This window comes from Electrophorus electricus, chromosome 7, assembly GCF_041902795.1.
Source record: "Electrophorus electricus isolate QZ-2024a chromosome 7, ASM4190279v1, whole genome shotgun sequence".
Classification (NCBI taxonomy): Eukaryota; Metazoa; Chordata; class Actinopteri; order Gymnotiformes; family Gymnotidae; genus Electrophorus; species Electrophorus electricus.
In genome coordinates, this window is record NC_137503.1 from 29,828,254 (window position 1) to 29,843,469 (window position 15,216).

The 15,216-nt window shown below is 42.2% G+C and overlaps 1 protein-coding gene and 2 long non-coding RNA genes across 4 annotated transcripts; 1 reads left to right on the top strand and 2 right to left on the bottom strand.

The window, feature by feature from the left end:
• Positions 1–413: 413 nt before the first annotated feature.
• six4b (SIX homeobox 4b) lies at positions 414–7,111 on the bottom strand. The gene is made up of 3 exons (XM_027003009.3): positions 5,999–7,111; positions 3,387–4,018; positions 414–1,558 (listed from the first exon to the last, which is right to left on the bottom strand). The coding sequence occupies exons 1-3, from the start codon at positions 6,781–6,783 to the stop codon at positions 1,062–1,064; spliced, it is 1,914 nt and encodes a 637-aa protein (XP_026858810.2). The 5' UTR covers positions 6,784–7,111; the 3' UTR covers positions 414–1,061.
• Positions 7,112–7,874: 763 nt separating this feature from the next.
• LOC145658780 (uncharacterized) lies at positions 7,875–10,437 on the top strand. Of its 2 annotated transcripts, none has more exons than XR_014124645.1 (3): positions 7,875–8,412; positions 8,863–9,051; positions 9,510–10,437. It is a non-coding gene; the product is annotated as an uncharacterized LOC145658780 (long non-coding RNA). The 2 variants fall into 2 exon arrangements; XR_014124646.1 differs by having other exon boundaries at positions 9,513–10,437.
• A 3,190-nt stretch (positions 10,438–13,627) lies between these two features.
• Positions 13,628–14,937, bottom strand: LOC145658683 (uncharacterized). Its single transcript, XR_014124399.1, has 3 exons — positions 14,845–14,937; positions 14,281–14,418; positions 13,628–14,032 (listed from the first exon to the last, which is right to left on the bottom strand). It is a non-coding gene; the product is annotated as an uncharacterized LOC145658683 (long non-coding RNA).
• Positions 14,938–15,216: the final 279 nt, after the last annotated feature.

Here is a 15,216-nt window from a genome sequence, read left to right on the forward strand (position 1 = left end):
TTGGGGTTCAGGACTCTAATGTGAAAAACTGGTCTTGATGACAGAAAACCCATTCACCATGCATTATGCATGTATAAATATACAGATTTAATCAGGTGAAGGGTTTAGAAAAATAAGTTTCATTTCTAAATGAGAGGCTGATGCTTAAAGCCTTATAATCATTTAAAGTATGTGCATTGTTTCTGTTTGCTAGCTGTATCTGCAAGTTATACACTAAGGTTTTATATTTATCAGGATGGCAGCATCTCTGAATGTAATATTTTTTCAATAGCAAAGCAAATCTGAAAACTTATTTTCTTTAGAACTTAAGTAATTTTCTCTGCATCATGATTCCATTTCTCTAAGGACGGCGCAAGGGACCAGGTGCCAAAGACCCAAGAATAAGATAATTGAATTTCAAGAAGGACAAAAGGTTGCCACATGTGTTTAAATCAAAAAGTAATTGCTGAATGGAAATTTAAAAAGCAAACCAACAAAATATTGTTGTCCACATTAGTAGTTCACACTCAAAAATTTAAATACAAAAGACCAAACAACAACAAAAAATTAAACATCTGTGCTTTGATAAAATATTGCAGAGGAAAACAGAATCAGTATAAAGCTGCAATGATTGTGCAGAGACATTTGCAAGACATTTTATAGTGTGCTTTTTATCACATCTCTATCTTTCACTCCATTGCTCTCTCTCTTTCTTTCACTCTATCTCTCCCTCTCTCACTCTCCTGACAAGAGTCCCTTACTATAAGATAGAGGAGAGAGAAGACAGTGCTGAGACATAATCTTCTTAAGGTCAGTGCATCAACAAGTACATTCTGCAGCCGTCTGAGTACGAGGTTAGCTCAGGCTAGGTTTGTGAGGAGAAGATGAAGGCACTGCTCACTGAGTTCCACCATTTGCACACATCTTGCATACATTATTCAAGAAACAAGAAAATATTAGAGTTTGGGACTGACATGTGCATAGGAGACCTCATGAATAGGCCGCAATAGCATTAAAAAAAAAACAACAACCAAGCACTCATGAAATACAGAGCTTCACTTCAGGTGATGTGATCAGCAGGGTCAGAGGTCACCATCATCCTCATCCATCTGCACAGTCTGCAGTTTCGCCAGCTCCTTGCCCTCCATCTCCAGATCTCCACAAACCGGTCCCTCCCCAGGTCCTGCCGGGGTCTCCAGCGGGTCAGACAGGGGCAGCTGAGCCTCCTGGGCCCTGTAGTCTGAGGGCAGAGCTCCCCCGCCCTCCTGGAGGCTGCGGGCAGTGTGAGTCAGCGTGGAGTGACCCTCTGTGCTAGAGAGGACCGATGTGACGGCAGCCGTTGCAGCAGGGGCGAGGGGGCCCCCGCCGTCGGCAGAGTGGCCGAGGCTTGAGGAGAGGAAGAGGGAGGCGGTGTAGCCCAGGTTGCCAGTTTGATCCAGGGGCATGCTGGGGGGATACGTGTAGCCCACACCAATGTCCAAGGGCTCCTGCTTGACGGCCTGGCTGAGGGTGTAGAGCAGGGGCTGACCCGAATGCTGGGAAGAGTCGCTAACGACACCATCCAGGGGAGAAGAGTCTCCTGGGAAAGAGACATGAACAGAGACAAGGTCGGTGAGCTGAAGCCGACCACCCCACCCTGTCTGGCCACAGGCTAACCCCATAAACTCCTTAGTGCCTAACCTCACTTTCTTCTCACAGCTCATAAATACTGTACAAGTGAAGGAAGTACAGACAGGAGTAGAGAAGGGATATGCTCTCCTATTTTGTGTTTTTTGTAGATTTTCTACATATGTCATCATCGCCATTCTTTTTTTTCCCCCACTTCTCTTCCCTTCTCCCTCTTCTCACTCTATTTCTCACTCTTTCTCCATTTGTACCTCTCTTTGACACCACTTCCCTCTTTTGAAAGTACATTTTTGTGAAATATAAAATGAAACACCTTTTTCATTTTCTGTTTGTGGTCACATTCACTTTGATTTCCTTGTAACTCTAGAATGTGGCACATAACTCTCAGAACGACAGACTTGGCCCTGCGCCAGATCCATTCCTTCCATTAGGCTTGCTGAAATATCTGATAAATAATCAGGCCACCCCCCCCCCCACCTCCTCACACTCACTTACTGGAGGTAGAACCACATTTTTCTACAGGCTTCCCGTAGAGCTTTAGCCAATATTTGTTGGAATTGGTATCACATGGGACTCGGACCATGGACAACTTCCCTTACATTAGAATGTGAAAGTCAACACACCACCAATACTGATGAGGTAAAAGTATTCTAACATATGCATATATTTGCACATTGAATTATAATTTATATGAGTGTGTCTGTTCACTATGCTATAATAGGAAAAGGGGTTTGGGCCCAAGCTTTACCTCAGACACCACTAAACTGGAAAAAAAAACAATTTTTTCATTGCATTTCTGCAGCATTGAACGTCAAACCCAGTGGGTTTTATGAATACATATTTTGTTGGATTGCCTTTAAAATTATGGGCACAGGGAAAGAAGGTTTTGGCTAAACATTTTTAATATTGTCTCGTGCTTTTCTTCCTTCTGGTTTTGTTTTTTATTTTTGTTGGTTTTTTTGACTGACTGTTTGGGCTCAACTGTTTTGCTTCTAAATCAAAAGTTCAGCCAGGGGTGGGTTTGTTTTTATGTGGCTCTTAAACTGCATATTAAAGGATGAAAAAGATGAGGATTGTAGGGAGAGAGCAGCAGCACCCGACAAGCCTTGCTGTTATTGATGTGGCTATAAAATATTCATGGAAAGAACCATTAGTGCGTGGTTAGAGCCATGGAGAGGAGGTGGGGATAATGTCATTGAGGCCTTTTATTTGGTACAATCCTGAAGTCATCACAAGCTTGACCTGCTCTCACTCCCTCCCATTATTTTATCCACAATATACGCACCCCTGCAGTTCCAGAGCCACAAGCTTGCCCTAAAAACCATGAAACTCTGGCATCTGGACAGAGCAAAGCATGATGGCCGGTTTTTGAACAGCAAGCACCACAAAATATTCTGTTGTACTCCAAAGTAGTGATGCAAATATCTAGGACAACAAGACGTGTGGACTAACATGGGGGTGGAGAGTTTGGCAGAGGTTTAATGTCTAAATTGATCATTTTTACCAATGCTTGCACTGTTGAAGTGATGATGTAAATCATCTGTACCCAACACTGCACTAGAGATTTACTGCACAAAAGAGTTTGGTTCCAACCATAACTTAACACACCTGCTTCTACCATATAAATGCTCATACAGACTCTGATGAACTGGATTAGGTGATATCTTTATATACTGGTTCATTGAGTCAGACATTTTATAATGTTAATGTTATAATTAATAATGACTGTTAATGTGCTGTAGTTAGTCATCTGTAGACAAGATAAACAACACTTCTCCTACCATGAGATGGAACTGTAGAGGATGAGGGTAACAATAAAGGAGGGAGACCGAGGCTGTTCTCCACCCCAGGGAGATTGGCCATGCTGTAGCTGCTTAGATGAGGAGCCCCCGAGCTAGAGGAGGATGAAGATGGGGTGGTGGCGAAGGTGACTACCGAGGGTGCCGCTCCATCTTCTGAGTGGGTGACCAGAGACTGCATGGCCTCCAGCTTTCCAACTGTGGTTTCTGTAGCCCCCATGGAGTAAGAGGTGTATGACATGGAAGAACCTCCCAGAAGCCTGTCCTGGCCATGGGAGACCCTCTGGGGTTCAAAGGCCAAAAAGTGGGCTCCCGCAGCTCCAAGTCCATTCAGAAGGCTGCTGTTGCCATGTGACTGGACATAGGTTGCACCATTGAGATACTGGGAGTTGGCACTCGCCAGGTCGCCATTGAAACCCATTCCAGCTGGAAGAGGAGACATTTTGACGTCCCCAATTTGCTGAATGACAGTGGTGGCACCATCAGTGTACACGAGAGCAGGACTAGCACCATGGACAACTGAGCCGGCAGAGCCGCTGGACAGTGGACGAGGAGACAGGTCATCCTGGCCCTTACTGGACTCATCCTCTGTGCTGTGATTGCCATCTGACTCACTGCAAGACAGAAGAGTACTTTTAAAAAATATATTTAAATTAACATTTAACTGCATAATGTAATTCTGTAGAAAAATTAAATATAAAGGGAAAATCCTCTTATGACTGTAGTTTCAGCGGGTGTGCTCTGGCTACCAAAAAAATGTTACCTTGGCAGGTTAGAGTGCTTGTTAAGGCCATAGAAATAGGCCACTGACAGTACATGCAGTCAGCAAACATGCATAATATTTACACAGTAAATAAGTACAGTGTACTCCTCTGAGGTTTATAGGTGCTATAAATTTATATTGACCAGGATGTCAGCCAATTTTGCACAAATTAAGATTCATTCACTCCTTTCATTTATTGTTTCCTGTGTCCATTAAGGATTTCACTTGTTCATTCTTAATTACTGAAAAACAATGGATTTCTATTATTTTTAGCATTTTTCTTTTACTTCACAAATGATATATTTTTCCATGTTTCAGCTTACACTCCTTCCATTAAACTGAAATGTGAAACAAACTGTAAGCAGGCCAAGGCTGACATAAGTCCTAGAGACAAAACTAGAAAGCCATGCTTATTGTGGTGTCCTTGCTTCTAATAGACCCATTCTTTCTCCTGATAGAGGCTTATATTCCCTTAAATAATTGATGCGCATCCCAACTAATTATCTCTGTCTGATACACTGTGGTATCTTTCATAAGACCAAAACCATGTAAACCCTTCGAGAGATGTAATAACGCACAAATAAATATTATTTAACAAAATTATTCTGTTATTGCCAACTTAAACGGTCGACAGTTGTTTAATTAGCTTTATATTATAAATAACATCGTTCTCTCAAAATTATAAGCCCTCAAAATACTTCAACATTTAGGCCATGTTTGGACGTAACGTCTAAAAGTGACTGGCCTTTATGGTCAGTTAGAAACGCACTGAGCACTTGGCGGCCTTGTGAGTCTCCTTACTGACTGGGACAGCTGTGGATGTACCGTTTAGAACGGCCAAGCCACACAAAGGATCTTACTGACACGACAGACCACGGGACTTTTTTTTTTCTCCATGGAGGGCACGTATGGAGTGAATTCAGGTAGCCAGAAATATTTTTTTGGCCAAGTGACAAGACGCCTATATATGCTACAACAGTCGCAACATCATTGCCACTTCTCACCGCTGACGCAGACGGAAAAAGTTAGACCTCCCTTATTTACGAGACTTTGGATTTATTATTTATGATAAAAGCAACCTATAACATTGAGATGAAAAAATAAGCTATTTTTGTTGCAGGTCGTTTAAGTGTCAATAAATCATCGCAGCCAGGTGGGCAGGGATTGCGTGTGTGGCTAGTTTACAAATATATATCAACTTCTTATCTGTCTCAAAACGCCTCAAGCCGTGAATGGCGCTTTGTCCACGTCAGGAGATCTCCTTGACTGATTAATTATCAGGGTGGAGACAATGGGTTTAAAATCCACAAGCAAACACAAACAATAGGTATTTTAATTAAATGACTGATCACCAAGGTAAACGGAGTGTCTTTTATCGCATGTTTGAAAGTTTTAAAACAATACCGTTTGTTTGTCGATTAACGTTAATAATAATACCGTCCCGTAATTTTAGAAGAATGTATCAATCTAAGAAAATGACTTAAAGTTTCTTGTAGGATTACTGTTTGTTTGCCCTTGAGGGAGGCATGCGCTCCGCCATTCTTAAAAACGACACCTCATTTAAACGGCCAAAGCTTCGTATTTCAAAACATTGAGAAAGCGTGCCCCCATTCAACGAACCAACTCCCGCGGTTAAATCCATATGAATTCTTACATAATACGTTATCACTAAAATGAAAATATCACCTTTAAATAACATAGATAAGAAACTGAAAACTACTATCTCTCCAGGTACACTGTCTTTCACTGGTAGTGAAATCCTAATCAGAAAGTTGAAGCACAGTTCTAAGTATGCTCTACAATTACCTTTACAATTCCAAATTTTCCTCACCTTTTTGACTGCGCTTCCGATGGATTCCTGTCTCTCTGTCTTCTGTTTTTGAACCAGTTGCTGACTTGTGTCAAAGAAAGTCCTGTGATTTTCGCGAGATTCCTTTTCTCTGCCGGAGACGGGTACCGATTCCGCTTATACATGTCCTTGAGCGCATTCCTGGACCTCTCTTTGAAACAATACACAGTCTCCTCTCCGTCCCAGATAGTCCGTGGTAGAGGGTATTTTCTGCGCAAGCGATACTTGTCCACAGCTCCCAGCGGTCTGCCCCGTGCCTTTTCTGCCTCGGTGTATCGCGCCTTGTACCACATGTCCTGTAGAGAAGAGTGGTTGGCCGGGCTGAAATTGTGGTTCTCCAGGATGCAATAGAGCTCCTGGTAGCGGGCTTGGTGAAAAGCAACTATTGCCTGGGCTTTCAGGATGCTTTCGTTGCCGCGCAGGAGGTCACTCTGCGGCAGTGACCAGAGGAATCTGGCCAGGCGCTCCACGTTTCCCCCCTGTAGCAGTGCTTCGCACACGCACGCCACTTGCTCCGGGGAGAAGGCCAGGGAGGCCGGTGCGCAGTCCAGAAGTTCGGCGCGGACCGCATCGACAGCTGCGACTGAAGTTGCATTCTCCATAGACAACTCCGCAGGGTCCAGCACTGACAGCTTGACACTCCCCCGGTTCTCCAGCGTCCTTGAGTTCTCCCTCTTGATCTCATCGGCGCTAATGACCTCACTTGAGGAAGAAGACATTTTTAACGCGTCCTGGTAAGTCACTCCTCTGGGTTTCGGGCAGCACATCAGACGATCGGGTTTCACCCCGCCATCCAAGCGCGATCAGGTATCTGGCCGCTGTGTGAAGTGGATAAGATCTTGATTCTCCGGTCCAGCGCAAGTTTAACTCCGCAGTCCATGCAGGAAGGGGGTCCAAATACTATACGCTTGACGATTGGACGACTTAGCTTTGCGGGGGGAGGAGCGTGTGAATCCCAAGACAAATGTTAGTACTGGGAATGTCTTTCAAGCGTGTAGTTAAACCGCGGGTACCTGCGCTAGGTGAGCGCGAAGGCATGCAAGCTTCTTTATATACGCAGTCATTCAAACTTGGTAGAAAAGATGTTTCGATGAATGTCCCACTATTCTCATAATACATAATTAACCAAAAATCTTCTCTATCCTAATGTCTCAATCTCTTGTCTAACTGTATTCGATCACACTGGAATGCAAAATAACTTACCTAAAATGTTTTTTTTCGCTCTGTGGGAGTGCATCTGTAAGTCCAACTACCCATATGTCAAAGAAGCAGGCACTTTCTTTCTTTTGGCCACAATCTTTTTTTCTTTAGTGAGTCTTGCTGTTTACTGGAAACTTAGCAACTGCATGGGAGCCATCAACCGCAACAGCTGACAGAGCCCCTAGAAGCCCCTAGTAGAAGACACGGCCATCTAAAATTAACCCTAGCATGCAGCGAATACCTGGCGTTGGCTTTGTTTGCTGCGAGGTATCTACATGCTTTTTGATATGGTGGCTGAGGCTCGAGGTCTGATGCTGGTCAGTGGTTTACTTCCCAAGGTATAGGGTTAGCCATGCGTGTGAGGGGGGCAGAGAATGCTGCATGGACCTCTGTCTATAGATGCTGGACAGCCATCCAGGAACCTTGTGCGTATCCTCGAAACTATTCAGTAGTTCTAGCCCACTGGATCATGCAGCTGTTTAGACAGGCATGCTGCCACTGCACCACGATGGCCAGGCATACTTCATTCACCCAGCACTGACTTTTTAGGCCAAATCAAATAAATCATGAGTTGCTCTTGTGAGGTTGCCTCGCTTAGCATTGACAGATTCATAAGGCCTTCACCACACTCAAAATTATTCTGTTTCCTTTATATATTTGCCATTATCTTTCACTTAGTCCAGTCGTGGGAGTAATATATGTGGTTAGTATTGCAAGTGTACATTAGCACTAAAATGATCTTTTGCATTTGGCTTCCAAGGACATTTTATTGTCCTTATTTCAAGCTAATTTTATCTTTGCTCAAGCCATGAAACAATATGAGCATTACCAAGTGATCTATGTCATGGGAGCATCCTGACCAGCACACACACACACAAAGCACAGCTATCAAATCAACTATGAAAGTGCTCACAGCAAGACATTTCATTTTCATTCACTTTTGTTGAGTCTTGAACTGAGTAATCTCACTGCCTGAGGAAGCTGTTGGAACCCATGTTTATATGTGAGTAAATCTTGCTGTTGAAGACCTGTGACATTTAGAGGTGTTTGTCTGTGGGGAGGGCATTTGTGTGATGTAGGGCTGGTGAGTTGGTGGTATGCTTTGTGTGTGCCCGGCACTGAAGGACCTTACCACCCCAGTTCCTGTGTGTGCCCAGTACTGTCTGAGGATCAGCAGATGAGCCAAAGCATATGCTGTGAGTTCATCACAATGAGTCTGTTCTATGTGGGACAAGAGAGGCGGAAAGAGAGGGAGAGAGAAACAGAAAAAAAAAAAAGGAGACGAGCAGGCCTGTTTTTAAGTGCATCAGCAAATTCTGACTGCCCAAGCAATTTTGGAACATGCGTGATAATGAGTTATTTAGCTTTTTCTATATAGAATGGTGGGAAACACTTTTTAAAAACCAACTAGGCCCTCGTATCTGACCGTCATCATTGCCTTTAGTTCCGTCTTAGGACTTGAGCTTATGTGCCTGCATTGAGTTTCCACAGCTGTTGCCAAGTCATTCACATGCATGTTCACGCTGGACACTTTCCCCCTTCTTCTGCAACATGCACATAAATGTTGCAGAGTGCGTGTTTTATTGCTATCAGCATCTCCACATGTCCAACACCATGGCTCCATGAATGGTCTCTTTGTGTAGCAGCCAGCACAGAGCAGTGTGCGTCCTCAGCCCCAGCACAACCTCGACCCTTCACTCCATATGTTCCCCATCCATCTGAACCTGGGGCCTGAGGGCCACCATCAAACACCTGCCCCTGCTCACCCACAATGGAGGGCTTTCTTCATCACAGAGGGGCAAGCCAACATTGACGATGGTTGATGGTCTGAGGCGGTATGACTTGCATGAATCTCGTTAGTAAACACTGTCAAAATATTAAAAATTCAGCTCTTTGAAGTTGAAGGCGTGTGTGTGTGTGTGCGTGTGCGTGCATGCATGCATGTGCGTGTGTTTGTGCATGTGCACATGGAAACACCTTTTTACTTTTTTAGTTTCTTTTTCTGTGGCTGGTTTTACCAGTCTTTGAATGGGGATTTGTCATTCTTTCCTTTTCTCATGTAGTATCAGAATGTTATCTAACCTATCTGTGTCTAACCAATAGATGTTGTGAAATGCCATTTACTTTAATGTAATGCTAAAGTTAAGAGAGAATGTAAGCAAGGCAAGCTTGTGCAGGAAATACTTTTCAGATTTTTGTTTTCAGAATAACTGCCACATGTTGAACTTCCACTTACAATGCTTATGCCTATAAAACTGAAATATCTTTCTGAGTTATTCTTTTATCATTTCAGCAGAGGATATTTCTTGTGGGGTTACCTGTGCAGAATTCTAAGTTCCTGAAGGTGTTGCATCCTAGAGTATTGAACTGCGCTGACCTGTCATAGTATGTATACGACATGGAAGGTTGAATACTAAAGACCTGGAAGGGTAGCAAAATGGACTTTAACCTTCTCAATACAAACTGTGTAAAAACTCTATTTAGGAACTTCCTTTCAGTGTGACGGCAGCTCTCTCCAGCTTTCGCTGCACACATTAATAGAGGCGAATGGTTCATGCTCTGTCTGAAGCCATTGCTTTGTTCTGTTAGGCATGAGAGTTGAACTGTTAAAATCAGACTGTTATGTTTTCTGTTCACTTTTAACACACTGTACATGCAACTGCTTAGTCAAAAACCATAATGTGTTATTAGGTCTCCTGTGAACCAACTCTTCTGTTTCCTGTCAACTTAAAAGTAGGATTTCAGATTTAAAGCCTGTATGGCAGGCATATGTGTTTAATCTGGCCATCACTCATCGCTGGAGGGAGAGGCTGACTTTAGCCCTCTCTCAATGATTGACATTTGGAATGATGGCTGTGTTGCCTCAAAGAATGAACCATTGTTTTTAACTGCAGAAAGATTACCCTTCTTGGTTGGTAGCACTAATCATTATCTCCTATTGTGCCTTTTGATATCTGTCAAAAAGACCTCCCGTTGTTGTTGGCTTTTTTGAATGTCATTGTGAATTCTTTTACCACTTCAACTTACTTCTTCAAACAAATTTCATTATCACAATGATTGTGTAAGTCCATCTAAAAAAAAATAATTGTAAGAAAATGTGCTTGGCTATGGATGTAAAGCAGTAACAAGCTATATTCATCATGACATGATAGTATACATGTATCACACGTACACATGTAGCAGTTCATGCCAGACTCTATAAACAGTCCGTGCTCTATAAACTATTCAAATGGACAAGTAATCCACAGTACACCTACACTGCATTTTAACACCCCCCCCCCCCCCCCCCCACTAGGTCACCTTTGGCTTGATGACAATGCTGTGTTTTGTAGTGCCAACAAACCTTTCATTCCCAGGCCCCTCAGTGCTGGGTGTGTCTCAGTCATGTGTACTGTCAACAACAGGAGAGGGTCCACCTCTCTCACTCCCACAGCATGTATTCAGCAACTAAGCCCTGTTTGTGCCATCTGCACACATCAGATCACACGACAGACAGACTGACACATCAGAAGGAAATAAAAAAAGGCTGTGGTTATCAGTTGATGATGACTGTGATGGGTTTTTTTCCTTATTAATAATGTGCTGATGTTGAGTTTTATAGACTTGTTTGTTGATGTTTTTGTGTATGCTGTGTTTCTGTGAAAATATCCTTAGTCTTAGCTGTTTTTTTTACTGTTAAGATGTAAACAAATGTATTTGACAGGTGATCTTCTAATATGTTTCATGTTTTGTTCTGTTAGATTGTGTCTAACTTAGTAAATTCCTCAAACTAGGTAAAGTAACATTAATGAGGATACAAATTGATTAGTACACAGACGAGACACTAAAATTTAAAATGATGAGACACTAAAGATTGACTATGGATGTGTCAGCAACAGCTGCAAATATAGATTTCACTGAATGTAGTTTTAAAGCAATAGTTTTATATATTACTATAACCTATAAAGGCTTTGATGAATTAACAGAAAAAGAGAAATTCACTTCTTTTGCTAAGAAATCAAATTAAATTAATTAATTTGTAATAAAATAGGATGCAAATGTGAACTGCTATACAGGTCCTGTCATAATATTTCCTGATAATGACATATTATTGCATGCTTAGTTTCAAGTGAAACACACACTCATATCAGTAAATACATGCACACATCCTTAAACACACACACATACATGCACATGTGCCCACATATGCACACACACACGCACACACACACACACACACACACACACACACACACACACACACACACACACACACACACACACACGCTCATGCTTATTTGTGCACTAACACTGTGGATAAAGAGACCTTTGTGGTCCTTGTTGTCTCTTATAATTACTTTCAAACAGATGTCAGTTTTGCTCGGTGAGGGGTCTTTAGTGTGAGCAGAGAGCTTCACTCTCTGTTATGTTTGCAAGTGTAATGCTTCACTGACAGTAGAGCTTCAACCAGGAGAATGGATGACAGAAACCTAGGGCAATGAAAACAAGACAGAAAGAGGGATGGAGAGGCAGATAAACAGCTGACCCTTGTTTTTCCTCTTAAAGAGCATCAGCCTTATGGCACATGCTGACTGGAAATGGCATAAAAACAATTCTGCTCTTGTGATAGGTGCATACAATAGTTTTCTTCTTTGCCTCCTCAAATGTGGGAACCCTCACCTTATCTTATCAGCATGTGTGAATAGAGGTTTCTGCTGAGGCTTCACTGGTGAGAAGTTTGCATAGTCAGGGGTTTAGCTTTTAGTAGCACACTCACTCTCCTCTGCCTTGGTGTTCAGAAACGCCTGTGAGCTCACTATTTGGCAACAGGCCACTTTCTTTCACAGGTGTTTGCTCTTCAATGTCCCAGTCATACATAGTTTTGGGAGATTTTATCAGTGGAAAAGGGGGCTGCAGTGACGTGCTTTTCAGACCTTCCTGCTGATATTATTTGTGGCTTATTCCAAGACACCAAAAATATGTTTCGTGGGAGATGCGGCATGCATCTTAGTTACAGTAGAAAAGATGGCTGTCCAAAATTCCTGAATAGCTCAGAGTAAGATAATATACATATTTTCATGAGCAACATGGCATATGAACCCCACATGTTGGACAGAAACAAAGAACTTATACAGCTGCAAACATGTCCATCCTTTTTTAGACCATTCCTCAACTCTCTCTCTCCCCATAGTGTTGTCTGTCTCTGTGGCTCCCTTCTTCTCCACCAGATTTTTAGGAAATACTCATATAAACATCAGGTAGAAAGTCTAGCATTAAGACATCAGTTGGTGCCTTTTCAGAGTAGACTGTAAGACATAAAGGGGCCGCAGACTGATTTTTAAGTTGATATTTATATATGAATGTGAATGGCTGAATTTCATAAAGGTTAGTCACTTTTTATCATACTTGTCCTATATATATATATATATATATATATATATATATATATATATATATATATATATATATTCATATAGTGCTTAAACCATCATAAGGAGGGAGAATAAATGGAGTTCACGTGAGATACCGAACTGAGGTTCAGTGCAGCCACTGTTTTACAGTGCCTTTACATTGTGTGTTGCACTTCAGGTTATCTGTCACTGCAGCAATGATAAAAGGAAAATCAACATGTGTGGTCATCCAAGATGGAAAAGAGAAATTGCAAGTGGAATTGAGTCCACAAAGTGTACCTGTGCTCACAAGCCACCATCTGGGCCCCAACCTGAGGCCCTGTACATGTCTGGCTTTAAATGTGCTTTCTTACCTCTCTTCTCTCCATGTACCTAAAACGTGGATGTGAATCTTTGATAAGAAAAGCCTTACCATATAGGAAGTCTCCACTTTATCGATATTCACAACTTGCCTTTGTTCCTGTTTATCTATGTGCATCAGATCAATATTATTTTCAAGGGGGTTAAAGTAATCGTTGGAGTGTGAGAGAGTGCTTTCATGCTATTAGCTCTCCTTCGAGCCACTCTTTTTCTCTTACCAGGCTTGATGGATAGGGAGCTTTTCTCGCTGCTGATTCTGTCATCTCAGAGGCATCAAGCACTGGAGTTTTTTTTGTCAGACATTTTATAAGCTAGCTTTGGTGGAAGTGTGGGGACCTCCCCATGCTCTGACCAGCTAAGCTTAAATCACACTGTATATTTTTTTTCTGAATATGGAGCTTGAACTTGAGATCCGGCCAAGCCAGTCTGCATTACCCAGTTGTCTGGTGTGTATGCTGTCTCTGCCAAGAGTATAGGCACAGTGCTCGTCTGCTAAGAGAACAGTGAAATTAAGTGAAATTCTGAAGGTCAAGGGTTACACACTAACTAGTCTGAATCAGAAAGGTTTACATCATAAAATAAGAGCCAGTAGTGGCTGCATTTAGGGATTTTATTTTGAGAGGTTTTGTCATGTTTCAACTTAGAGATCATGTTAGCTTTGTGAAAGTGAAATTACTCTTTGTGAAAGAGTAATAATTGCATATCTAATTCTTGAATTTTTAAACACTAAATATCTGAAAGGTATATTGTACAGATTGATGGCAGAGTATTGCGTTGGTGAAGATCAGGAAGACTCCCAGACAGATCAATATATAGTAAGATGTTATTATACATAGTTGTGGGGGACCGGGGAATTCATAATGTCTAAGGTAAGGTTTGCGGGGTTGGGGGGCATGTAGGTGTGGATATGGTTGAGTGTAGGTGTAAGTATAGTTTAGGTGTGGGTGTGGGTGGATGTGGGTGGATGTGTGTGGGTGGCAGTTACACAAGATATTTCACAACATGAGGTTGGAAAAGTGGGAAAGTGATGGGACTTCATTGTGTAGTTACTCAAATCCATCAAGTGCTGACAGAAAAAGAGAAAGATAAGTAGTGAGTGACAGAGAGAAAGAGGTAGAGGTGGGGAGAGACAGAGAGTGAAAGAAAGAAAGATAGAGGTGGGGGAGAAAGAGAGAGAGAGGGAGAGTCAGGGGAAGGGTTATTTCTGTTGGCTCTGCACACAGAAATGGTTTAGTTCAACAGAGTTTCAGTCTTTTCTGCATTAAGTGTCAATCAATAAAACATTCCAGACTCATTCCACACACGCATGTGTACCTTCTGGTTAATTGGTGGTAAAAGCAAACTATTTTCTTTTCTTTTTTCCAGGGTTCAGTCATCTCTCATCATTAAGATGAAGGAGGAAAGCGATGAGTGCTGTTTAGTCTGCTCGGTTCTCTCCACCTCTCACTATGACTATAGAGATACAGAGCAGGAACTTCAGCACAGAAGGGTGAAGAAGGTCATTATTATAATTAACAACCAAATGTTTGTTTCATGTTAATCATTTAGGCCCTTGGTTCACTAACGCAGGAAATCCTGTCTCAACTTTCCCAATTTTCAGTGGTACTATGTACATAAACATTATCGTGTGTGTGTGTGTGTGTGTGTGTGTGTGTGTGTGTGTGTGTGTGTGTGTGTGTGTGTGTGTGTGTGTGTGTGAATTTTCATAACAAATTATTGTGACTTTAAAGCACAGAAAAAAACAACAACAAACCTTTGGCCAGCAAAAGGTAAAGTGCTATTTACAAAATCACTTAATTACAAAAAAAAAGTTTATTTTAAAAAACCTTTTAACTGAAAAATCTTTTTTGGGGGGGCGGGGGTTGCTCAGTTTCTTACCCTGACAAGCAGAAGCCCACTCCATCACTTGCGTCCTGGGGGCACTGCCATCACCATGGAAATGATTGCGTAAACACCGGACCAGGAGCTTGTGCCAGGATAATGTTTGCAAGTGGGGGAAGAGAGGTATGGATGGTGGGTAGGGGAGACAGCTAGAGGGGGAGGCGTATGGGGTGGGGCTACCATTCCTTACTGGGCTCAGTTTATTTCGATCCAAGGTCAGAGATATTTGCCACCCAATGAGTATGGTTTCTTACTGGGAAGGTTCTGCTTTCTGTCATATAAGCACACAAAATCTAGCATGAGAGCAAATTATGGGTGGTCCACACAATTGTCCAGTCAGCACTGATTGAAGCTGGAGTTGGAGTTCCT